The sequence below is a fragment of the Chrysemys picta genome, chromosome 1 (genome assembly GCF_011386835.1).
Source record: "Chrysemys picta bellii isolate R12L10 chromosome 1, ASM1138683v2, whole genome shotgun sequence".
Lineage (NCBI taxonomy): Eukaryota > Metazoa > Chordata > Testudines > Emydidae > Chrysemys > Chrysemys picta.
The window spans coordinates 198,427,355-198,454,165 of record NC_088791.1 but is presented as its reverse complement, the minus strand read 5'-3'; the positions used below and the strand labels follow the sequence as shown (position 1 = coordinate 198,454,165).

Sequence of the window (26,811 nt, the reverse complement as noted above, 5' to 3'; positions counted from 1 at the left end):
ATGAAATTCTTGAGAGGGCTGGGAACAGAGAGGAGGAAAAGGAGAAAAGATGGGGCACAGTAAAGGGGGGAAGACAGGAATATTCATTGTCTGCATATATGGACTATATATCCAAGAACAGATGGGACATAATAGACAGAGTTTAAATGGCACTCTAAGGTAACTAGTTTAAGAAGTGCTGGGCCCTGTCTCCTTTCTTGAGTGTCTGCTTTCACACAGGACAGAGAGGAAGGCTTAATGTCTCTCACTGATAGAAATTGGTCTAATAAAAGCTATTACCTCACCCACATTGTCTCTCTAATGGTCACATTGGTCATTGCATCCTGCTCCAAGGTGTCTAATTCTACTTTCAGGTAAGAAAGCCACTGTGTCTGAAAGAAAGATTCTAGTTTGTTTTCCTTAATAAATTATCTCCACTACTTCCGCAAGAAAGGGGCTACTCTCACAGGCAGGAAATGGACAATTTCCTTATTAAGATATAAAAGAGGAAAAAAGCAATCCACATTTTAAACTTAAATACAGAATCCATCTTTATTCAATATATGCTATGAAAAAATATTTTAATCTGCAAATAATCAGTATTTAAAATGGAAACACTTCACATTCAGATATTAAGCCTACTGTGACTACCACACTTCTACATTCCTGTACACATTTGTCACCAGATTTGTTCACCCCCAGGTGAATGAGTATTGACACCAGAAGCTAACAAAATGCACTGTTTGGTCAGAATGCAAGGAATTTTAGGGATGATTATAAAAGAGAAGTGACCAAATTCCTTCTCCATGGGCAAATTAGGTATGGGAGTTAGGCCTTCAAATTTAATTATCTGCACCGGAAAATGATTACACATGCAAACTGTGAACACATTTAGAGGTTAGGCTGAGGGCCCTTTGGAAATTTTAAGCCTGATCCTGCTGTTCTTAGTCAGGCAGAATTCCTGTTACAGACAAAACTCTTTGGCCTTAATGAACAGGGAATTCCATATGACGACAAATTTTTTTCCTGGCACAGAAATTAATCAATTTCCTAGCACCTTAGAAAATATCATTAATGCTTCACCAGGTTTGTTATTCCTCAACATATCTTGACATTTAATTTGCTGGCTAACATTTTAGTGGTTTTTTTTTTTTTATTTACAGATGTGGATTCTCCCACTCAACCCCAAATAAAGTGGTAAAGAGAATATCACAACACTGAAGAAAATCCCACATGAGTTAAGTGAACTGCAAGGATTGTGTAAATTCAAAAGAATCTAAACTTCCGAACCATAAAGGACACAATGGGAGTAGCTGAGAGCTCTAATTCACCAGTGCAGTCAGTGGGAGGGAGGGCTCTTAGTCCTGCCTGGGACACATTCACTGCCTCACATGTGGGCTCTTATATTGCAAAAAAATAAAAAATGAAATGAATAATGTCAGCTCCTAAGAAGGAAACACTTAAAATTGGAATACACTAAACATCTTAACAGTATAATTCTGTTATCAACTAATACAGTTAGAAGCACTTTAACATAAGACTTTAGCTGGAGTGACAAAGCTTTAAAAACAACTACTTGCAAATGGTGGAGTTTAAGAGTAAAACGGTTTTGACAACTACGGCCTGAATCCTGCAAAGACTTAGGCATGTGCTTATCTTTATGCAGTGTGTGCGGTCCTATTGATTTTAATGAATCTGTTCACAATGTGTGACGTTAAGCATTTACGTAAATCTTTGCAGGACATAGACCGTTGTCTGGCATGGATCACACATGGACTTTGGCACATGCATAAATCTATTGGATTGAGGCCGATTCTTTGCTGAGTAGGGACCTTTATTTGCAACAAAGTGCATAGGCAAGTGCTTAGCTTTAAGCATTTGTGAAGTCTTGTTCAAGTCAATGGCATTTAAGCACGTGCCTAAGCGCTTTGCTGAATCAGGGCCAAAAATGCAAAAAAACATGAGAAAAGCATGAGTTCAAGAACAACTGCTCAAAAGTTAAAGGATTTAAAACAAAAACAAAAAACACCATCACCCAAAACAACTCAAAAAGATTAAGCTTTGTGCCAGAACCAAAAATGCAAACAAGAAGTTGATGAGAAAGAAGAAATTTCTTTGTATGTTCTGAAGGGTTATTTTAAAAAAAGGTTATTTTGTTAAGCAAGTGAGGTATGTACAGTACCACAGTGTTTTGTAAAAAAGTTAAAAAAGCAAAAAATTCAGAAGAACAGTTCTGCAGAGGTTTAATAAATACACATTATAACAATATACAGCTTAAGTCTATTTAACCTTTATAGTCAACATAATAAACATCTCTTTTATAGAAATTCCCTTTAATATTATTGTACATCTTACAAATATTCACCAGAAGCTTGTCTTCTATTGGAAGGAGATTAAAAACTGTCAGATCAAGAAGAAACAGTGTATTATGAAAACACTAACACTTGCACTTACAGGAACCTCTGAATTTCCTCTCTCGACTTTATGTCCAGTATGTGGGTCAGGTTTTTTTTTTTTTTAAACCATATACTTTGACTCTAAACTTGGACTGCAACATTAGTTTTTTGACAGATTTTTGGTGCTATGATTAAGGTCCTGATCCTGCAGTGAGCTCTGAGTGGACAGACTCCCTGCACTGCATCCAGCCCCATTGAAGTCAATGGGTGCTTGAACTCAACACCATTTCAGGATCAGGGTTTAAACCAGCCAATTTTTTGTTCACCCATTAAAAACAAAACAAAACAAAACAAAAAAAGGCAGCTAGTGCTAAAGCTTCAGTCACAGGTGAGACAATGCCTTTGCCCTCCAAATTAAAAATAACCTGCAACTCCAAAGAAGCCTATAGAATTAACAATAAAACAATTCTCTAAAGTTTGTACAACCCGTGTATAATGCCCTACAAATCATTAGAACTCCTGACAGGAAATGCGCCATCATAATAAGCCTCTTTGTTGTTTGAGTCTCCTTTTCTGACAACCCCAAATGAGCAAAACTCCCCATCCAGGGGGCTAGTGGAGGCTACTTTTTTACAGCACATTGTAACTACTTATGTACAAGTTCCAATATATTATACATAAAAGAGCGGAATGCTGCCCTGGGGATTTTACAGTGTAGGATAAGTTAGTGCTGTAGTGAAAGTCTGATAATATGGTCGGACTACTTTCTTACTGTTTAAACTGCTTCAGGATATTGAATAGCAGTGAATCTGAGACAGCTGGTACTTTCACATAGTGTGATGACCTTATCTTTTAAGAGGTGGCATAAATGGGTGACAGGGGACGGATCATTTGATGATTACCTGTTCTATTCATTCTCTCTGGGGCACCTGGCATTGGCCACTGTCGGAAGACAGGATACTGGGCTAGATGGACCTTTAGTCTGACCCAGTATGGCCGTTCTTATGTTCTTAAAAGGACACTTCGCTCACAAATGCTTTGCTAATACCATTGGCACATTCCACTGCTGAAGCATCCGAAGAGAGTTCATTTTCTTCTTTGTGCTCTATTCTCAAATCTCCTTGCAGTTTGTTAAAAATAAGCAGTTTAAGGTTTACTTAAAATATCCTATCAACATGAATCAAAAGGCACTTGGTATTTCTTTTTTGGCTCAGTTAAGGCATACAGCTTCCCAAAGCTTCTGTCTCTTCATGTGATAAACAGTCACCATCCTGAGAGACTGATGTATGTGCAAACAGGAAACAAAACAAAAACAAAAAAACTTCACCAGGAATTCACCAGCTGAATTTCTCAATCCTGTCCTGGTAAATGTGCAAAACGCTCCACAAGACAAATCACAAATACAGAATAATTTATTCCACAGTCTTTTGAGGGCGTAGTTTTGATCACACATGAAGACCTTAATTCCATGTCTGAAATATCATAAGTCAGTGTTCCTTAAACCTGTGAAAAAATACCTAATATGAGAAGTTTGGAAGCAGTGCATAATAAGATATCAATAAATTCAAAATGCTGTCCACATTCTTTGTTATACACTTTCCTATTCTATGCTATATTTACAGATGAGGGACCTGATTTTGATTTCACTTGCACTCGTTTTACTTTTGTATAACTCCATTGATTTAGTGGAACTTCTCTGGGTTTACACTGGTTTAAAATCATAGAATCATAGAATATCAGGGTTGGAAGGGACCTCAGGAGATCATCTAGTCCAACCCCCTGCTCAAAGCAGGACCAATCCCCAACTAAATCATCCCAGCCAGGGCTTTGTCAAGCCAGGGCTTAAAAACCTCCAAGGAAGGAGACTCCACCACCTCCCTAGGTAATGCATTCCAGTGCTTCACCACCCTCCTTGTGAAAAAGTTTTTCCTAATATCCAACATAAACCTCCCCCACTGCAACTTGAGACCATTATTTCTTGCTCTGTCATCAGGTACCACTGAGAATAGTCTAGATCCATCCTCTTTGGAACCCCCTTTCAGGTAGTTGAAAGCAACTATCAAATTCCCCCCTCATTCTTCTCTTCTGCAAGCTAAACAATCCCAGTTCCCTCAGCCTCTCCTCATAAATCATGTGCTCCAGCCCCCTAATCATTTTTGTTGCCCTCCACTGGACTCTTTTCAATTTTTCCATATCCTTCTTGTAGTGTGGGGCCCAAAACTGGACACAGTCCTCCAGATGAGGCCTCACCAATGCTGAATAAAGGGATATGATCACATCCCTCGATCTGCTGGCAATGCTCCTACTTATACAGCCCAATATGCTGTTAGTCTTCTTGGCAACAAGGGCACACTGTCGACTCATATCCAGCTTCTCGTTCACTGTAACTCCCAGGTCCTTTTCTGCAGAACTGCTGTCTAGCCACTCGGTCCCTAGTCTGTAGCAGTGCATGGGATTCTTCCATCCTAAGTGCAGGACTCTGCACTTGTCCTTGTTGAACCTCATCAGATTTCTTTTGTCCCAATCCTCTAATTTGTCTAGGTCCCTCTGTATCCTATCCCTACCCTCCAGCGTATCTACCACTCCTCCCAGTTTAGTGTCATCTGCAAACTTGCTGAGGCTGCAATCCACGCCATCCTCCAGATCATTATTGAACCACCCTTTCCTTCCTGCCAACTTCTGAAAAAAAGTACAAATTGAGCTATTAAAATAATTCCACCACCAACCAACCAAAAACCTCATATTGCCAAGTTTCACACTCAAGGGTGATAAATTAAGAGGGCCCCACCTTTTGGAGAAAATGTACAGAGAATGTGACAGAGAACTCAATTTTCTCTACTGTTTTAAAAAATAGTTTTTAAGAAAGATTTTCATGATTTAAAGAAAAAGAGGTTACTCTTTACAAAACAGAAAAATCCCACAGATTAAGGTACATGCACATAAAGGAAGAATCCATGATTTCTGCAAGGAGAAGGAGCACATCAAAGGTGGAGAAGCCAAGAATGACATATGAAAACATTTAATCATCATATAGAAAAACACAAGTAACAGACTTACAAGGTCTGGTCCATCTTACACTGGAGTTCTTTTCGTATAAGACGGAGTAAGAACTGTACAAAAAACAAATCTGGGTTAAATATCTAGACAGGTGAACCACTCAGCTAAGTTTTCAGTGTCAAACGCACACTGCTACTCTGAATTCTTCATTTATTGTTATCCCAGTTCGACCGAATGGAAACCCATTATATTCTCATATGTTCAGTCAATGGTTGGAAGATTAATTTGTACCACTCACGTGAGAGGAGCTAAATCAAAGTCTTTCTCTGTATCAGCAAGGATCCAGAGGTTATGCAAGGACTGGAGGACTGGACATTTTTCAAAATAGAACATTTTTGCAATCCCACCCGCATTGTGACAAAATTGAAAAAACAAAAACTGCTGTTTTTTTCAAATTATGTTTTCTCTTCCTCTCCCTACATACCTTTCCCCCCCCCCTTCTGCCCACCTTTTCAGTGGCAAAGTTGGGTGGAGGGGAAGAGGAAGGAAAACTGGAGAAAACCCCCATCCCACATCAACAACCCTGCCCCAAATTCCCAAACATTTGGGATTACTATTTCAAACAAAAAAATTGTTCCACTTCTAAATCTGTGGAATGAAAATGAGTGAAATTCATGGTGATTGTCCACCCTGCCTCACCATTTTTTACCAGTTCTAACAATAACTATTTTATTATTGTACCAGCAAGACTCTGATGAGACCAGCAGAGGGAGCCCAAGACTGCAAGAAAAATGGTATCTATTATACCACCATTGCTCTGAGACACACATTTGGGTCTAATCCTGTAAGCAATTAAACTTACTCAGGTCCATTACTGACTGCAGGATCAGGCCCTTTATACTTATTGTCATAGGTATACCAATTAATACAGCCCTCCATCAAGAGGAAACAGAAGAGTGATCTTACAGACGATGTTTGATGAAAAACCCATGCTAAGAAAATTTCAATCTTCTATGTTTTTTGGCTATTATCAGTGTGAACCAGTTACAACTAGTCTTAGAAATGAAGGCTGTGATTTTTCAAGGCACCTACTCCCCCTTTGCACATTTAATTCCCATTGGAATTCAATTGAATTCAAAGGCCTAATTCCCTCATGCACTTTTGGAAAAAAAATCAGTTTAAAATATAGATCTTAAAAGCTCTATTTGTTATATTGGGGCAAAAAAGGAAAAAAGGTTCCAATAGCCGGATTTATCACCCTGACAAGGAATTTACCCACTGGCCAATATAAATCCTGGCAGCACCAGTAATGGCTGAGTAAAGAAGTTATGCAGTCATGTATAAACACACATTCATTCATTTGATAGGACCCAGCAAGTGGGAAGCAGAGGTTTCCATCTATGATGGAAAGGGACATTCAGCTCCTTCAAAAGAATTGGATCTTGTACTGGGCCATAGCAACATGAACGCAGTCTCTTGGTGTACTAAAAGAGCTACAATCTAAAAACTACTGAATATTTGTGGGAGTGCCTCTTGAAATCTGACTAACTTGTCCATTTTATTTATTAATTTCCAAACATCTTACTCTATAATGTGGAACAACTTGGCAACAAACCAACCTTTTTCTTGAGTTAGAGATGTGCAATCTGACCCTCACAGGGGGACTGCTTCCCTTAGGGTGGCCATATAGCAAATGTGAAAAATCGGGACAGGGTGTGGTGGGGATAATAGTTGCTTATCTAAGACAAAGCCCCTAATATCGGGATGTCTGGTCACCCTACCTTCCCTGCATGTACGTGACTGAATTCAATGGAACTGTATGGCATACGGGACTGTCCATGCAGATCAGACAGGGGCCTGATTCTGACGTGTCTAACAAAAATTTAGCCCTTCTGTCATCACCTTCCAGCAAGTGATACCAACGCACTTTACAAAGGATTAATAAATGAACCTTCCCTAACCCTCTCTGAGGTGGGTCAATAATGTCATCCTCCCTTGGCAGAGGGGCAAACAAGAGGCACATAGAAGTTAAGAGATTTGACGAAGCGCATTCAGGAAATCTGTGGCAAAATTAGAAACAGAACCTCCAGACTATATTCTCTGCTGCTGTAACACCACGGACTTTAATAGTTACACCAGCAAGTAATTAGTCCACAGATCTCCTGACTCCTTATTTTGTGCCTTAAACACCACAGAAGACAATCTGCCTAGATAAGATAAAATAGGACAAGTCAGAAACAGCCTCTTTTCAGATCATCCCATCCATTACACTTTGTCAAACAGGAGAAAGATGTGATGGACACCCAATTGGAATACGTGAAGCATTCATTCTTAACAGTTGAATTACCATGGTGATACTGACTCTGTGGCAATGCAGCAAAATGTGTTACTATTTCAGTAAATTGGCATTGCTGCTTCGGTGCTGCCTTTAAGAGAAAAAACAGAAGAATTCTTCTGTGGGCCAAAACTGATGTGAATTTTTGCTTCCAACTATGTTTGTGGCAATCCCTTTGGTGAGCTACTGCATACAGATATCACCCATTGAAGCTAATCTGCTCTCCGGCTTCAAAGTTCAACAAGAATTTCAAAATGCTCATCTTAGTTCTTTAAATAAAAAAAACAAACAAAAAGAACTCTACAATATGAATGGAAACTTCCCACTCAATAATAGAATATGCAAATCACACTACAAGGAGGAAATTTCCATTTTAACACAAAGGGCTTTATAAGAAAGAAATATGGCACTAAATGTTTTATTTAGACTTACTAATAAGGCACATGCATCTGCCACCATTAGCATGTAAAATACATTGTTCCAACCAGAGGGAGAGATGAGACCAGCTAACAGAGGCCCGAGAGCAGCACCTAAAATACAATAATGACACAACATGTTCAAATTCTGAGATGGAAACATTACTAGTTCCTATGACAAGATATTCTGTGTTTGGATATTTTACTCAGTTTCAACCTTCATAAAAGCAAACCCATTTTGGCATACATTTGTAAGAGGATCCATAAGGTTTATAGACAGTATATATGGCTGCAAAGCTGCCATAACACTGGTGTAGCTGGATGGCCAGTGGATGATTCCCCTTGGTTAGAGGTGTCTGCAGGTTGTGTAGGTCTATCACGGTGGATCTCTGCCTCCCTCACCACTGCTGGTGCAGAGGGCATAACCAAGGCATCCTTGATCTCAGGTACCCAGAACAGTATACTGTTCTAATTTGTGCTGGGGACCAGCCCACCACCACCAAGCCTGGGAAAGTACAAAGGAGGCCTAAAGCCGTCTTTGCCCATTCCGCACTCCCAAAGTGATGCTTAGTACTGGCCAGGTGTGACATGGAGAGAATCCAGCTTGATAAAGAGCCTGAGTTGATTTTGTAGCACTGGCAGTTGCGGGGGGAGGGAGCCATCTTTTTATATGCAAACTGCGCACACGTGATGTGCAAATCATTGAGACACAGACATGGAACTCCTTGATGCCAGCTTTAGTCCACTTTCAGAGCAGAACTACACTGTAATTCTCTAGCACTTAGAGCCACAGAAAGCCTATTGCAGATAAGGCAGGCAGCTTCCGAACGATAGCTTACCTACAGAACCTGTTCCATCGATGATAGCCGTAACTGTGGACAGGGCTCTTGCATTTCCTTTCAGACTTTTATGGGTACCCTACAGTGACAAATATTCATTTCAGAACCATTTACAGATGAGCCTGGGAAATGGCCATGTATCTGCGTCATACTCTTGGCCTTTCCCATAGAAAAACATATCATGAAATAATGGACAAATACATAGAAAATCATAGAATCATAGAATATCAGGGTTGGAAGGGACCTCAATCCACGCCATCCTCCAGATCATTAATGAAGATATTGAACAAAAGCAGCCCCAGGACCCTTGGGGCACTCCGCTTGATATCGGCTGCCAACTAGACATGGAGCCATTGCTCACTACCCGTTGAGCCCGACGATCCAGCCAGCTTTCTATCCACCTTATCATCCAGCCCATACTACTTTAACTTGCTGGCAAGAATACTGTGGGAGACCATATCAAAAAGCTTTGCTAAAGTCAAGGAATAACACGTCCACTGCTTTCCCCTCATCCACAGAGCCAGTTATCTCATCATAGAAGGCAATTAGGTTAGTCAGGTATGAACATGTTAGCATGAACGTTACCAAGTAGCGTTCCATAGGTATGGACAAGACCCTTTTATCATTGCTTAAAAAAAATCCCCCATGACCAATCTATTTTAATGATGTTCTTTATAAATAACCCCTTCTATTCTGCATGCAAGGTGTTCAGGCAGAATGGGTTGTGCCTGAAGCCTGCAATTTTTCTCTGAAACTGCATAGTGGTCTGTCAGTACAGCCATTGTTGATATCAGAAAGCTCTGCAGAATAGGAGAGAATCACTAGTTGGACAAGAATACTAACAAAGCTAGAGTATCAATGATAAAAGCCATAAAAAGGGCCACTCAGCAGGTTATTGAGTCAAAAGGCACCAAAAGGAAGTAGTTGTGAAGGCCATTTTCATTAGGCCAGTTATTCAATAGGACTGCAGAGCAAAACGAATGATCATAGGAACAATTTTATAACTTGGTATATAGGAGACTGAATGGCTCAGAGGATTGTTAAGAAGACAGAGCCTTTCATTTACTCAGGGCACTGAGGAGAATTCAGTCTAGGTCACCAGTCGCCTAAAGTCATTAGTGTCAGATGGTTGTTTAGTGAAATATGAGAAAATCAGTTGGCGGCTTCTGTCCAGCTCCCAGAGGGCAGGTGTCTATGTGACAAGATCCTACAGTCTAGCTGCCAGTCACAGCAATGAGGCTATTGATTGAATGGTCCTGAAGGGGGAGCATTCTCTTAACCCTACCGGTGCTCCCTTTTGATCACGAAGGAGGCTCAGGAGGAATGCTGGGATGGGATGGGGTGTGGATTTAAATTCCGCTGCCTTTCCTCTACCTATTCTGCTGGTGAATGACCTCACTCTGTGGGGCTCCCACCATCCAGCACCTTTCAAAGCAATACATTTACCTAGCATTGAGAAGCAAAATTGAAGAAAAGGTACCTGGGGCAATGTTTTCATGGAGCATCTGCTGCAGTCAGACCACAAGCCTGCAGGGCCTGTTGTGGCAGGGAGCACAGGCTGACTGGGGTGCAGTATATGGGTGAGCAGAGGCTAACATGAGCACAAGGAAGGGCAAGCACCAGGCAGTGCCCTCCACACCTAATGGAGATAAGTCTCCAGCCCATTGCACACCTGGTCCCTTACTCTCAAAGGTGCAGGGTAAAAAAAGTGCAGGATGTGGGTGGCAAATGGCACGTGTCCTGTGGCCTTATGTGTGATCCTCAGCATGCACATGAAGTGTTTATCTAAGAGATCCCCTCTTTGATCTCTCTTCTTAGGAGGCAGCAGTAATTATCAGTATTAACGCAGGGTTGATTTCTTTAATGCTCCCCATCCTGCTCATTACTCTTTACCTTGTACACAAAAGTGCAACACACACACCACATCTGTACTACGCAGAATTGAGCCCTCAATGCTTTACACACATTTACTACTCATCACAGAAACCCCCAGGCTTCCCCCCGCAAATGAGAGCAAACGAGCGAGTCTGTCTGCTAAATGTAAAACAAAAGAGCCAAACTCACCAAGTCGGCTGAGACCGCAGTTGTGATCAGTGCATAAGGACCGTTCACCAGGGCTCCACTGATAAGCAGCATAACTGTTGGAAGTTCGATGAAGAAAAGTAAACACGAAGTTTCCAGAATTGATGTTATTTATAATCACAATCCCACGTGATGATCTAGACCTTGATCATTTAACATACTATATGTCTTTAATAAATGCAATGTAAATACAAGAGTATATTCATGGGAAGTACAATTTTGCTTCAAAATGGCTACCAAGGAAAACAAGGGTAAAAAGCCATCTCAGTAGCAAGCAGGGCTTTTTTGCCGCCCTAGGGCCAGAGCGCCGGGAGCAGGGCGGAGAGCTGCCAGCGGCCAGAGTGCCGGGGGGAGGGCGGCGAGCCCCTGGCGGCCAGAGCGCTGGGGGGACGGCGGCGAGCCCGCCGTGGCTCTCCGCTCTCCCCGACCGGCCGGAGCGCCGGGGGGAGGGCGGCGAGCCCGCTGCGGCTCCGCTGTCCCCAGCGTCCAGAGCGCCGCGGGGAGGGCGACGAGCCCAGTCGCAGCCCCGCTCTTGGGCCGGAGTGCCCCACCGCGCCGCCCCCCTCCAGGCGCCACCCCAAGCACATGCTTGGTGGGCTGGTGCCTGGAGCCGGCCCTGGTAGCAAGGGACAGATTTAAGCACAAAGGGGCGTTTGCTTCCAGCACAGTGGAGAACATGATGTGTCCACTCCCAGCTCTTCGGCTGCTTGTGCTTTTAGACTGTAAACCCTTCTGGGCGGAGAAGAGTCCTTTATCTGTTTGTACAGGGCCTACCACAATGGGGCTCCAAAGCTCAACGGGGCCTTTGGATGCTTGTGCCATACTTACAAAACCTCATCACCAACACTGCCTTCACATTTCAACTCCTCTCCTTTTGTATTTGGTAGTAGGCCACAAATAAACTGAGTTTATCCCAACAAAAGGTCAGAATCCCTTTACGTTTATAAGACTCTTTAATCATCTCTGATACTTGGAAGAGGGAATCAAGCACTCTCAGTTCCAGGTACAGAAACCAGTGTTATTCACTGGTTATTCATGGTTCTCACTCCCCACCTCCACTCATTTCCTGGCCATGCAAAAAGAAAAGCCCCTTATCACAGCCTCAGGGAGGCAAGAGCATTTTTGTTGATGCATGCTGTTCTGTCAGTTTTTCTTGATTAAATTCCCTCTGTCCCATCTCAACTCAGTCATGCTTATGGCACCCAGAGATGTATCCTTGTAACAATGATTCTAGTCTGCGATGAGCCAGAGAGTAGGACTCCCAACACCCTTAAACACAGTTATCCGACAGTGTACATTTTGAGGCACTGGGTCAGCTCAGAGGTGCATTCTCCTTACAATTACATGCCTCTATTTGAGCTTCCTTACAGAAATATTTGACCATCTAATTCCTAATAATTCTCTACACACTATCAGTATGCTTCAGTCCCCAATCCACTCAAGGAATATTTTTCCTGACCCCTAAAAATGCAAACTCACAAAGATATTGTTCATTTAAAATAGAATTGCAAATAGTTTCCAGAACAGTCCTGGCTACTGAGTTCCCAGGATAATTTTTGTGGTTTTATAAATACATTTCCTGTTTTCCCCTAGTGTTTTTCTCCCCCAGTTGAAAGACTTGAGCAAAAAGGGAAAATGGTGAAAGTGGGTGTACAACATACAAATGTATAAGCTAAAACTGCACAAGACTTTTTAAAAAACGGTTTTCTTCTAAGATGCTATAGTGGTTACTTATAACAATAATAGGTACAACATTTGCAGAGAGAAGTGTGATTTTTAAGTTAATTATGCTCCTTTCTGCTTTCAAAAGGAGATCAAACTGTTCCCATTAGTTCAAGAGTATTTTATTGTCTTTGGATTTCCTTATCTCCTTCCCCCCACAAAGGCTCTCAAGATTCATCAGTGTTTGAGGCTGAGAGGAATGAACTCTACTCCTACTTTTAATCTGCCTTTCTGTAAGTCAAACAATAGCTCAGATCACACTTCCAACCACTCTGTGCATGATTCTCATCCTCCTGAGTGGAAGGGACACCATCCTCCCCTTCCTAAGGCATCGTCCTCCTTCCAGTCCCACAGAGAGTCCCTGGAAGTAGTGACACAGCTTGGAGGAGGTGTTAGCTAGCAGAAGTCCTTAAGTGGAAGGGAACCCTCATTTAAGGGGGTGGGGGGAATCACGGGGGCAGCAAGGCAATGGAAGGTCCTGGGAGTGCGATTCCAGTTCAGCTGCACTGCCAGGGAATTTGATGGGGAGCTCTGGGGGGCAAATACAGGCTTCCACGCAGCACATGCATGTGAGACTCCTCCAGCTTTGGGGGTAGGCCCTAGAGAACATCCCCCTCCAACAGAATGGCTGGGGAGAAACTCTGCAAGGGGAGCCACACAGAGATCTCCTCCCCCTCAGCCTATTCTGTCAGACTGCCCCTTTTGTGGTACAATCTGCTAGATGCAATTCAGAGCTGGTCAAAAATGGTCAAACAAAGGGTCCCCCCCTTCAAAAAAGTGTCTTTTTTCAAAATTGGAATTTTTTTGGTGAAAATGTCTTAGTTTTGTGTGTGCGTCTGTCTGTCTCTCAGATTTCCTCCCTCCCCTTTACCAGCAGTGAAATGAATAAAAGTGGGGATGGGGTGAAGGAGAAGAGAAACTCAAAAAGCAAAACCAAAACATTTAAACCAAAAAGTTTTTCCAATTTTTTTTTTATGAAACACATTGAATAGAGGAAAAATATCATTTCTTTTTGAAACCCCTGAAATAAAAAGGGCTTTGAATTTTCCAATTTTTTTGTGGAAGAGGTTTTCCATGTTTCGACCAGCTCTAATGTAATCATTTTTCCTATGGCCTGAAATGAAATTACTGTGCTACCGAAATGCTGTCCTCTGCCCTTTTATTCCAGGTGGTTCATGGCCTCTAAAGAGGCTAAGCAGAAATCCAACTGACTTCAATGGGAGCTGCAGGTGTTCAACACCTCTGAAAAGCAGACAATTAGTTTCTAGACTTTTTCCCCAGAAAAATCAGTGTGAATGGAACAAAAGTAAAAGAAAATCAAGTCCAGTTAAAAGCAGGCAGAATGTAATTTAAGTTCTCACCTATGGTAGCTTCTAGGCCCATTTTACTGATTGCAGAGAACATGTATAGCTGTAATGGATATGAATGGGTAAACATTTCAGTAGTAAAAACAGAAGAATAAAGTTTGATTCTGATCTCACGCTTTCACCAGCATAAATTCCCACTGAAGTTGAATGAGAGGAAGTTAAGGCCCCTGCTCTTCACAGAATTGTAGGTTTTCACACACACACACAAATCTCCTTAATGTCACAACATGAAAAATACTAGTTGTCTTTGCGATGAAAAGTTGTTTGTTATTTTTGGTGCTGGAGTCCCCTGGCATGGAAATCACCGTCAATTTCCCCATGAGGCTGCCTGTCTCATAGAGAGCTAATTAATATGACCATAATTTTTTAACCTGTCACTTTCAAATAAAGCATAGCACAGAGTTCTGCTGATTCTGGCAAGATCAGTGTATGCATTGTAGACATACACTATAAAAATCACACTGCACATATGTGGCAGCCAGATTCCTAACATTAACAGACCCGGCAATTTTGATTATTTGGTGGTTGTTTGAAATCAAAAAGACAAATCACTTGCCCAATTCTGATTCAGAATTGAATAACTGAGTAAAAGGATTCAGAGGGGTGGCCGTGTTAGTCTGTATCAATAAAAACAGCGAGGAGTCCTTGTGGCACCTTGGAGACTAACAAATTTATTTGGGCATAAGCTTTAGTGGGATATAACCCACTTCATCAGATGCCTTACCAAGTGGGGGAAGGGGGTCAGTGCTAACGAGGCCAATTCAGTTAGGGTGGATGTGGCCCATTCCCAACAGTTGACAAGAAGGTGCGAGTATCAGAGGGAAAATTATTATTTTTAGTGAGTGCTGTCAAAGCCAGCTGAATGTGACAATTTTTCATAGAGTCCTGTAGCATATGACGTGCTAAAGAATGGCATATTTAATTTATTAAAACCAGCCCAAATCTCTGTGTTGGCTCTTGTGCGGAGACTTTTCAGAGCAACTTTCAGCCTGGGGTGAATGGTCAGAGATTGCTGAGAACAGGAATCTCTAATGGAAATGCTCACAAAACCTCACCCAGTCGCACAAAAGGGCACAACTAAAATAAGGAGAGTAGATCTTACGGCAGGTGCTGCTAGTAGTAACATCATTCCACAGGTTGAAGCCCTTTTTTCCAATCTATCTGATATCATGCCTGCCAAAATGCCACCTGAAAAAAAGAGACATTAAAGAACAAAAAGGTTATTTCATGAGCATTTTATGCACTATAATTGGACATATATTTCCCCAAAGTTACAGCAATCCAGTGTAATTGTTGTAAAGGTACACTTCTATTATAAACACACACACACAGAGCATACGACTGAAAATCTAGTTTGAGTTAGTAGCTTTATTATCATCATCTATGCCACAAATGATTAGATTGAGCTGGACAACCGCGACGGGCACTGTAGTCTGCCTCATTGTCTCCTTCTCAGGCATCTGTACACCCAGGATGATGTAATTGGAGGGGACATCTAGGGTATGGCTACACTGTGTCATTAGTAAAGTGGCTGGCCAGTATTTTCCACCTGGTGTTTTGGAACCCAACTGCGTCAAACCAGCTTCTGGGGTTGAACCAATGAATTAAGGCCTCGGTCTCCTCTGGAGGAAGAATAAGCCTAGCCTCAACATGTAGGATGTTATAGTCTGACCATGACAAAAGAGCCATCATCATAAACCCTGTGTCCAATCTGAATTCAAGTGTAAGATCCAGAGGTATGCCACCCACATTTACTGAGCCACAAATCACATGGTAGGGTTACCAGAAGCCACCCTGTGTCTGCTTTCAGTTTAATACTGGATACATCCTTTGGCTACCCTGGCAAGGATGCAATAGGGATTCCATCTTGTCTCCTCATGCTGCCCTGCCTGCCTGTCTCCTCCTGTTGCCTCTTGTCCTATACCTAGATTGTAAGCTCTCTAGGAAAGGGGCCTCCTTTTTGTTCTTTGTTTGTCCAGTGCCTCGCACAACGGGGCTGTAAATTCATGACTAGGGTTCCTGGGTGCTACTGCTATACAAAATGAAACAATAATAATAAATCCATTTCTCATCAAGGAGTTAAACCCAGAAAATAGGAGCCTGCATCAGGGAAAGAAAAGACCCATGGATCGATATTCTGGTAAGCATGTGGATGGCAGGAGAAATAACTCCCAAATTACAGATAAATACTTTTGAACTGCTCTTTACTATTCCATTTGACCCAATTATTATAGCCCTTTTGCAATAATTTTCCAAGTGCACTTTTGTTTTCCCAACTCTTCCATACTCTACTGCCCCCCTCCCCCTTCCCTCTTTTCAAAGGGTAACCCTCACAGCAAAATGCCCAGCTATATATATATCGCACTGACACATCTGGGTCCCCATCAAGCTCTGCAAGTAGCTATGTTGGTGGCTTGGATTTGCAGTGGAGCGAGATTTGTGTTTAGACTGCTGAATAAAATCTCTATTTTCTGGGTGCTAACTAGGCTTGGTCTACACTTAAAAGAAGTCAACATAGCTATTTTGGTCAGGAGTATGAGCAAGCCCACATCCGATTGACATAGCTATGTCAACATAACCCCCAGTGTAGACACAGTTATGTCAATGGAAGAATGCTTCAGTTGACATAGAATAATAGAATCTTAGGACTGGAAGGAACATCAAGAGGTCATCTAGTCCAGTCCCCTGCCCTCATGGCAGGACTAGGTATTATCATAGCTACTGTTGTTCCGAGAGGTGGTGTTCTTAAAGTGATGGAAAAACTCCTTCTGTCAATAAAGGGTCCCTCTACACTACAGGGTTATGCCACCATAACTACAGCCATGCAGCCACACTGGTATAGTCTCTAACACGGAGATACATCTACCTATGCTTGCTTTAAATTGCATGGTGTGAAATTCACATCTCCTGCACAGAGCCTGAGTGGAGAGGAGTAGTGCAGGTGAAATTCAGGGCCAAGCTGGAGCAGTGGCTGCAACCCCTTTCTTCACTTACTCAGTGTACTGGGGCCATTAGATTTACATAACTCTGGATCCAGTGAAACCTCCTCCAGCTTACCCCAATCACCGCCCTGGAGACCCCTTCTGTGGCACATTGGGCAGAGGAACTGCAAAATTGGTGTAGTGCTGCTATGCAAGGGTGAGGACAGGATACCTTTTTGGGTCAGGGATGTGGTGACAGAGGGGAAGAGAGGGGTAAAGGGACAGAGACAGAAGTTTCTATGACACTAGGATGCTCCAATCTTTCTTGCACCAGGATCACATAAGGGGCTATGGATTTATTCCCCTAGACCTGCTACTTAGGCTGGTCACATGGCATAGGATTTGGCTGTAAGGCCCCATCCTGCTCCCACGGGAGCCAATTTTGCCATTTTCTGATGGATGCAAGATCAAACCCCAATTTCTTAGTAAAAGAGTAAAACAGAACAGCTATGTGTGCTACAGATTTCCTAACCTAGGTCTGATTAATAATAGTGTGTTAAACTTACCAAAGATTCCACCCACATCGAACAATGTAGAAAGATCCCCAGCTCTTTTCGCATCAAGATGCTCTAACAATAAAAGCAGAATAAATCGGATTAGAATAGCCTCTCACTTCAAAACTATGAGAAATTTCTTCATTTTATTCAGATCCATATGTAAAGCCTGGTCCACAGACAGCTTTTGCCCCAGAATAATTATGTTAGTTAGTGGTGTGATTTTTTTACCCATCTAGTTACAATCAGTACAACTTAGTGTGGATGCAGTTATACTGGTATAAAGGTGCCTTACACCAGAATGACTTATTTACAAGAATAAGCTTTACTGGTATAAATAATTGTATACTGATAGAACTCTGTCCATGCTAGAGGGGCTCATACCACTTGAGTTAAAGTGGTAAAACTTGTGTGTACACAAGAATTTTCTGGTTCATTAGCAACAGTCTTAAAAATAATCAGAGCACCACACTACTAACAAGTACCAATAAGTAATGCTGCTTTGTTTCAGAAACATGTTTGGTACAAATTAAGGCCACAGAGGGAGCCTAATCCTGAAGCCCTTACTTATGTGACCAGTATCACTGGCTGGCTAGATTGTGTTGGTTAAACGCAGCCTGGAGCAAAGAACAGTGCAAAGCTGCAATGCCCAAGGAGCAGAAGGAGGCAGAATGACTCCGTGAACTCCCCAGCATGCAAAGGGACACCTCTGCAACTGGATTATAAACCATACGCAACAAAGACCATGTCTTTGCATGTGTTTGCACAGTGCCTAGCACCGCGGGACACCTGAGTGCTACTGCAACACAGGGTGGGATATTCAAAAGCACCTATGGGAGTTAGATGCCCAACGCCTCTAATGTTCATATAATAAAACTAATTATATTGTTTTTAAACATAAAAAAAAACTTATTAGCTAATCTTCTCCCTTCATCAAACCTATTAGCACAGAAGTACTGGTTACTAGGAGGGCATACTGCGGCCTGTCAAAGGATGTAGTGAGTGTCCCTACTGCACACACTTCCCTACAGGCATTCTGCCTGCCTGTCTCTTCTGGTCTTGAGGCTGTGGATTTAAAAGCCAGAGGATAGCCCAAAGAATATGAACTTCTTGGGGGAGCATGCCTTCCTCTATGTTCTGTATGGCACAAAGCACAGTGATAGTGATGATCTAATAAAATAAATAAATAGTAGAAATAAAGTAATTCCTTTGTGCAGCTTATTAAGCTTTTTGGGATCCATCAGGATATAAGGCACCATTATAAATATATGATTATTATAGGGCTTATTTAATTAAATATTTTTGGCTGGTTCTCACGAGCGAAAGTCATCACACAGACTTGCAATTTTCAGAGAGAAATCAGATTCTTATTTTTGTGGTCGCTATCTCTTAACTCTCAGTACGTATCATTGACATATATAATAAACGGCAGTCTTTCAACTCTACTAGGGCAACTGTAGCTTAAAACAAAAGCAGTAATGTTTATTTTCACGTCACTAGACTCATCATAGTTCATGACACTCTCTAACTAAACACTTGTTTTCCTCCCACAGATACTTACCTACGTTTGTGATATAGAGCGGAAGCCAGAAAAGGAAAGTGTAACTGACTAGTTTAGCAAACAACAAACAGAGAGAGAATTCTATGACTCCCTAAGGAAAGAAAAGAAAAAAGAAGAATAAGGTTAGTACCTAGACATGCATTATTGTTGTTTCTTTGCTTCTGTTAAACCACACCATGCAAGCAATCGCCAAATGGCATCTTAAGCCTTTCTGTCTCAGGAATTTCTCTCTTGAGACTTCCTGTTCTGGAAGCATGAAGCTTATGATCAAAGCAGATTGCAGTATTCTACTTGTATATCTTCTTCTCTCCATGTAACTGTAACCAGAAACCAGAATACTAATAAGGACAGATAGAGCTTATAACCGCTTCAGAGATCGACAGTGATTTTCTGTCATGTTACATGTATCTTCCCTTTTATAGAACTGATCTGGGTGCATACTGTTGCGACCTGGGGGTGTTTTCCCATCAACTTAAATTGCACCAGGATTTCACCAATGGTATTTATTTCTTCAAAAATCCACACAGCCCGTATGGTACATGGTTTCAAAGAGGTGCCTAGTTAGGACTCAGCACAGTAAAAGTGGGTGCTTATTTAACATACAAGTCTCAGTATTCTTTTACCCTATTGCCTTAGCTGAGAATTCTATGTAAGGTTAAGTTATTATAAAAACACAGCTGAAGTGTATTGGACTGCCACATAAACCTGTTCCTGTCAATCCTTCCCCCACCATTTGCCATCTTCTGGCAGCAGTTTGGGGTTTTACACAGTTTTAAGTCCTTGCTGTTATGCTACTCCTGCAAGTATCAATATGGATTGCTGGAGATTTGCCCCCCCCCACCACATTCATGCTTTCCCATCCCCCTCAACACCCTCCCTCCCACACTCACACCTTGCTGTATTTAAAGTGTTATTCATTCCCACCACCAAGTCACGGGAGAAGTGAAAGGGGAAGACTCGAGGAGAAGGCAGAAGAGGATATTTTAGATACATATCACCTTGCTGTTGCAGGATCAGGTACTGGGTAGAATCTAAGGGTACAGGAGGGTAGCATATAGTGCCAGTAGCTCTTTCCTACATTCACACAGGCCCAATATCAGTTCCAGCTGGAATTCATTTGTGTTTCCCTGAGCAGAGCTATTACCCTGAATTCAAACAAACTCCCCCTTTCCTTTTATCCAGCAGCCTGAAAGTTTGAGTGGTAAGATGCTCCCCTACATAAGCCATAAACTGTGCTTTCAAATTAGGAGCTTTTGAAAATGACAATTATCATTTATGAACCTACTAGTGATGGAAGTCATCTGCCTGAAGAAGTGATGCCATTTGTGACACCGGCCCAAATTAAATCCTACTGTAAGCAGGTACAACTGTACTGACTTCCCTGGCGTTATAGCCCGCTTGTACCAGGATAGAGCACGGTCCACTGACTCTATGGAAGATGTAGATAGGAGACTAGGTAGGAGTTTCCATCATATTTTAACAATTGTTGAATTCATTTTTCAATTTAACACTTAAACAACATAGGCAGCCAATTAATGCAGTAAAGCCCTGGTGTAATCAAGTGCTAATCAATGTTATTAATATTCCATAATGTACATCAATACAACTACTCCAAATATGAGGACAAATACACATACAACAGGGGTAATGGGCTATAGAATATTATATTATATACCAAATTCATATAGCTCAACTTCAGACTTCCACTTCATACCCACCCACCAAAAAGCAAAACCAAAACACATCTGACAAAAAAAGCACATGCATTGAAGTTCAGCTTGCTCATACTGGATGAAGAGTTCATCCCACTTAAGGAGATCACAGAATTGCAGAACCACTGGGACTAAAGCTGGTCAGAAATCAGAACTTTTGTCCGGCAGGAAATTCTGATATTTCAACATTGTTTTTTGCCTCAAAACAGGATGAAAAGTCAAAATTGCTACATTTTTCAGGGAATGAAAAGTTCCAAAAAATTTCTATTTGGAAACATTTTGTTTCAGTTTGACATTGAACTGCATCTGCCTGAGCTGCCAGTGCCTCCTAGGAATTGTAGTTCAGATGCCTCATGCCCCCATTCTCCTCTATGAGCCAGGTTCCCCAGCAAAAACTATATCTCCCATGATACACTATGGCAGTTCAGCCAGAGGGAAGACCAAAGAGCATCATGAGAGATGTAGTCTAGCTGAGAGGCCCGACTCAGAGAGTAGAATGAGGAAGACCTGAATTACAACTTCAGTGAAGTACCACGGTAGCTCAGGTGGATGCAGATTAAAATTGAAGTGACTCAAAATATTTTGATTCTGTTCAATAAACGGAAATATTTTGATTCAGGTCAACCCTACCCCAACAATTTTTTTTTCCAATTTTCCATTGTGAAAAATTTCAAGAAAAATCAGTAATTTTGTGAAAACTACCTTTTTTCATTAACCCCTTCCCCCAAATTAGATAGAAAATTCCAACCAGCTCTAACTGGGACTAGTCAGTTACCTGAGGTTTCAAGGAGCATAAGAAGAGGTGATATGAAAGGACAGTTCTGTCGCCTCCGCAGAAGAGGCTGTAGGTATTTCAGCTACTCCACCTCCATCCCTGACAATTCAAGGTTTCCTCTCTGATCCCCTTATTTCTCTCCCCTCATACATACATATTGTCCCATTATGTTAATAATGTCATCATACTCTTGGGTTCTGAAGTGTGTGAGTGCTAGCTATACAGCTTAAAACTCCAAGAGCAGGTTTAAACTTGCACTCACTAGTTTTCTGAATGTTTGTAAATTCGAATATGTGATTTATTAATGTATTCAGTTGGCTTCTTTGAGCCAAATATTCCCTTTTTCTGTATCCTCTCTTCTTCTGAATAGGACACCCACTTTGTCTTATACCATAGACCCCCTGATTCCCGACATCCAGTTAAAACTCAACAGGACTGAATAAAATACCAGTTTTGAGATGGGAAAACCAACTTTGTCCACTTCTCCATTTAAACTGTATAAAAATCAGAATCCTGTCGGATAAAACCCAAGTCAATGTACAGTGGATAAGACTAATGCATGTACTCACAGGTATTCGCAAAGCACCTATGAAGCTTATAGCTGACATTCTAGTTCCACCTTCCCCATTGACTGCCATGTTATGGTTCAGTGGCACTGTGAAGTTCTCTCTGTCAGGAAGCAAACACTGCATCGCTGGATCCTACATACAGTTTCCCACCACCACAAAAAGAAAAGTAAATACATTAAAATGTATGTAGTAAACAACCAAGTCATTCACATGTCTTATGACTTTACTTTTTGTACTACAGAAAGCGATTCACGGATTCTGAAATCTTTGTGAAAAAAGCACTATTTTTTAGGGCAGCATGCATTTACTTCTGGAGTCAAAGCACTACAGTATCTGTATTGTGAGCAGATTTCAAATTGCAAAACCACTACACATCATAGCGTGCCCTGAACAGAACCCAGCTATTGGAAATTGACTTATTTCTTCTACTTTTCAATGGCTTCTCCCCATCCACCATTCAAATGTGGTTCACTGGTTGGAGTTGAAAACACTTCTTGGTTAACATACTGAAGATATCACTGACATTACCTGGCTTCTATATAAATATTAAGCTGATTTTTCAGAATTTCTGTCCCTTGTATCTTCACATTCATCAGTAGGGATCATTTGTACTGTTCAGGTATGTATAGCATATGCTTAGTTTTAAAAGACTCATAAGTTTCTTTTGTTCCTGACCTCTAGTTTTCAGTCTTACTCATTCATGCAGTGACACCTATGAATTAGATCAATATTATCGAAGGGCTAGATTCTGATGTTTTACACTGAGTAGTACTGTGACAGTCAGCAGCGACCCCCACACCCCCTTAACAGCTAGCAGCCGTTATGGCAGCCAGCGGCCATTAGGGGGAAGCAGACACCTCAAGTACATAGTAGCCTGAACTTTTCAACTGTCTTCCCTTTCAAGACCTTGAGGTAGTTGGAGCTGGTCCCAAACTGGTTTTCACTGACCAGATAGCAGAAGTACAGGGTCTGTTAACCACCAATCAAAAGTTAACATGACCAGGGCCTGTGTTTGAGTGTATAAAAGATCTTTGGCTTTTGTATGAGTTAGAGTTTTTGTACCAAGGTGCAAAGCTCTCCTTTCTTCTGCAGAATAAAGCAACCTTTTCCTTATCCCTGTCTGGCTGTTATTGGCTTTCCGCTAGGCGGACCCGACATTTCGGTAACAGTTTCTGGCGACCCAGATGGGACCCTCCTAGCTCGGACATTGGACTCCAGATGGCTGCGGCGAACTAGGAATGGCGCCAACGGGGTGCTTAGCCCCTTTTCCTCACTTCACCGCAGCCCCTGGGGTTCGTGCTCCGATAAGGTGAGCCCTAATAGGATAAGGAAACACTATCTGACTCTGGTTCTGGTTCTGTTCTGGTTAACCGGTTAATGAATTTCTGTCTTGTACGCTTGGGTGTTAGGTGTGTGGGTGGAACGGAGCTTCTCGTTCATAATTCCTCAGGGTGGAAGCCATAGCGTGCGAGGAAGCCTTGAGGTCAGATTGAGATTCTTCTGTCCTGTCCCCTGTAACAGTTGGGGTAAGCAGAGATTTCTGGATTAGACCATAATTCCCTCCACCTTTCTGTCTAATTCTTAGTTTGAGTGTCAGAAGGGGGATGGGTGGGTCTCAGAGGAAACCCTCTAAGGATAGCCCTTTGGATTATATGTTAAGTAAATGGCCTTTACCCGGTGTTCAGAAAAGAATGTTGAAGAGATGCTTGTTGCAGCTTTGCACCCAGGATTGGCCAGCCCTGGGCACTGATTGGCCCGAATCCGGATCTTTTGACATTCCGACTTACTTAACTCCCTTGCGCCTGGTACTGGAAAACCAGGCACCGGGACAAATGGATTATTGGTTTTTGTGGGATCTGTGTTTTATAAGTTTGAGATGAATTGGTATTGTTTAAAGTTGCAAAAACCAAGAATACTTTTGCCAGATACGGGAAACTAGTATTGTTTAATATGGTATTTAGTCTTTAATCCTTAAGGTGACTTAATGCTTTACAGGATTTAAAATGTTTTAAATAAAGACCAAAGGTTGTGGCTGCTGCAGGGTAGTCAAAGCCAGGAGAATAAAAGATTTGAATTTGTTTTTGGGTAACAAAATAGCAGATGAAAGATCTGGTAACGAGAGAGAAGGACAGTGCCTCTGGCTCTATGTGGTCGAACTGTCTTACTAGGGGTGCATGGAGATTTTGTAAGCACAAAAGAAATAGTTACACCTTGTGTAAAAATTGATGTGGCTAGTGTTGTGGAAATTGAATTGTGGAGAGGATGTGCATTTTCCCCAGAACATGTGCAGTGTATATTGTAGTAGAGGTAAAAGAAATGCAAACCTACCAATATAGGTTGTGTTGTCTTTTTCAGATCACTGAGTGTTTGAAAGTTAGAAGTAAAAGGCAATCAAAAGTCTGGGAAAGTTAATTGTGTCCCTTTTTAAGTAAGAATCTTTAAGCTGTGGATAGTTTTGGATCTGGAAGCAAGCCAGAAAGCATCTGTATTAATGCAATTTTCTTACTAATAAGGTAGAAGCCACTGAAACCTGGGCTGCCTATGAAACAAATACAAGGAAATATGGGGTAATTCCTCTGTTTTGCCTAAAATCAACAAGAGTATGTGTATATAAAGGAAATATTTTAAGCAATGACTGACTGCCCAGAAGGGGTAGACCTCTGTTCTTTTGTCTTGCAGATCATCAGAGAAAACGGATGCCAGCTGAATGGCATTCAACGTACCATGCATTTACTGGCACAATAGGAATTATTTTTGTGTTCTATGTCCTGTCTTGTGATGTTTGTCTTGTGGCCAAAATTGTTGTTAAAATTTGCATACCAACAGTCTTTGGAAGCAAGGACATGGAAGGTTAACCCACTTCCCATATTGCCCATGGGATCCTTCTGGCTACCTCAGATTTCTAGCCAGAGGTCTGGGGAGGGAGGAAAGCTATTGGACACCAGAGGTTGTACCGAGTGGACTCCTCAAAAGTGGGTGTGCTTGTCCTGGTTTGTTGCTCCAAAGCTCTGTAATAAAGTTATTTTACTGGAAGGGTGTATATGGCATACATTGAATAATAAGACTAATGTACTGTATAATGGCAATGTGTATGTGTTCATTGTTGGGAAAAGGTGTATGAGTGAAGAGTGGAAGTTTCCTTTGTAGGTTAAAAGAACCCGAGAAGGGGAGAAGGAAAAAGAACAGAACGAGTAAACTGGGGGAAAAAAATAGCTAGCAAGCTCAGTCCAAAGATAAGATGCTGGCCCCATCCAAGGACACTGCTCACAGCTAAGACTTGGCTGACAGCCAAGAAAAGGGGGGCCTGAATGTGCCCAAGCACTATGAGATCTGCAAAACACTGCCAGGCATTAATGAAGTGTGTTAGGTTTCTTTTCTCACAGATAAAAGAAGTGCTATCCAAAGACCCTAGCAGCCCGGCCGTTCATTGAAACAAGGAGACTGAGTCTATGTAAAGATCCACCAACGAAAGACTGCTTTGGCTCCATGCTGGAAAGGCCCTTTCCAAGTCCTGTTAACCACCAACATCGCTGTGAAGTGCCAAGGACTGCCTACCTGGAATGCTTTTCACTGTAAAAAGACCCCTCCACCTTAGGAGGACTCTCCGACTGATAAGCCTATTTCTCCTTCTAGCTCTGCTGTGCCTTCTGGACAGCAGGAAAAAGGAAAAAAGACAAGGTGAAGTGCTAGTAACCTCTCCCCTGTCCACTGACAGACCTACTGTACCTTTGAATTTTTTTTAGAAGACGCAAAACCATTACAGGGTGATGTGCTAGTAACCTCTCCCCTGTATGATGCTGAATCATGACTGTTTCAGGAAAAGAGAAGAAGGAACACTTGCTCCATTGAAACCACCAAAGTCCAAGGATTCCTGCCTACAAGAGACATTAAGAACTGACCCTGGTGAAGAAACAAAGAATTATACACTGGCAGGAAGAAACTTGTGGGACCCATGCTTGGGAATGTGGTATAGTATTACACCAAAGAGAAATGTATTAGGATATCAATGGACTGTGATTAATACTACACTAGGGACCGTTAAATTTTCATTACCCTTATCCAGTTTCCAGGTCACCTCTACATACCCAAATTGCTCACAGGGGGCTGCCATTAGATTAGCACACAGAGGGCTTGGGTTATTTCCTCTAGAAAGAAAAGTGACTTGACCAGATCCCTATGGGATGGGGCCAATAGTGCAGCAGCAGTTTGGAATATTTTTAAGAACCAAGAACATGATGAGAAATTGGGGCAATTAGAAAAGGCTTATTTCTGGGGCACAGCTAAACCAGGTACAGGCTGGAATTGGTGAGTTACATGTTATCTCCGCCCTTAGTTCTATGACCCAGAAGTTGTTGACAGAAATGGTATTGAATATCACTAAGGCTGGGAAGGCATTGCAGTGGGATCTAGCATGCTCAGGCTTGGCCCACTGCCCTTACAGACACATCAGGAGTACCATCTGATCTGTGGCCATGGAGACATACTTGGAGACTTTCTGGGTGGAAGTGCGAACGTTCTCAATGCTCCTTCCAAGCATATGGACCGATTAGGGGTGTGTGGGCTCCCACATACCGAATCCCGCCAGG

General features: G+C 41.9%; 1 protein-coding gene across 4 annotated transcripts in view; it reads right to left on the bottom strand.

The window, feature by feature from the left end:
- Nucleotides 1-512: 512 nt before the first annotated feature.
- SLC37A1 (solute carrier family 37 member 1) overlaps nucleotides 513-26,811 on the bottom strand; it is a 61,974-nt gene continuing 35,675 nt past the window's right edge. For all 4 annotated transcript variants that reach the window (XM_065577901.1, XM_042851480.2, XM_005303700.5 and 1 more), the window contains 10 exons: nucleotides 22,226-22,357; nucleotides 19,170-19,260; nucleotides 17,621-17,683; nucleotides 15,236-15,321; nucleotides 14,128-14,176; nucleotides 11,027-11,100; nucleotides 8,963-9,041; nucleotides 8,140-8,237; nucleotides 5,433-5,485; nucleotides 513-3,878 (listed from right to left, as the gene is read on the bottom strand). In XM_065577901.1, the coding sequence (XP_065433973.1) occupies nucleotides 3,863-3,878; nucleotides 5,433-5,485; nucleotides 8,140-8,237; nucleotides 8,963-9,041; nucleotides 11,027-11,100; nucleotides 14,128-14,176; nucleotides 15,236-15,321; nucleotides 17,621-17,683; nucleotides 19,170-19,260; nucleotides 22,226-22,357 (741 nt within the window). In that variant the 3' untranslated portion in view covers nucleotides 513-3,862. The remainder of the gene's footprint in view (nucleotides 3,879-5,432; nucleotides 5,486-8,139; nucleotides 8,238-8,962; nucleotides 9,042-11,026; nucleotides 11,101-14,127; nucleotides 14,177-15,235; nucleotides 15,322-17,620; nucleotides 17,684-19,169; nucleotides 19,261-22,225; nucleotides 22,358-26,811) is intronic.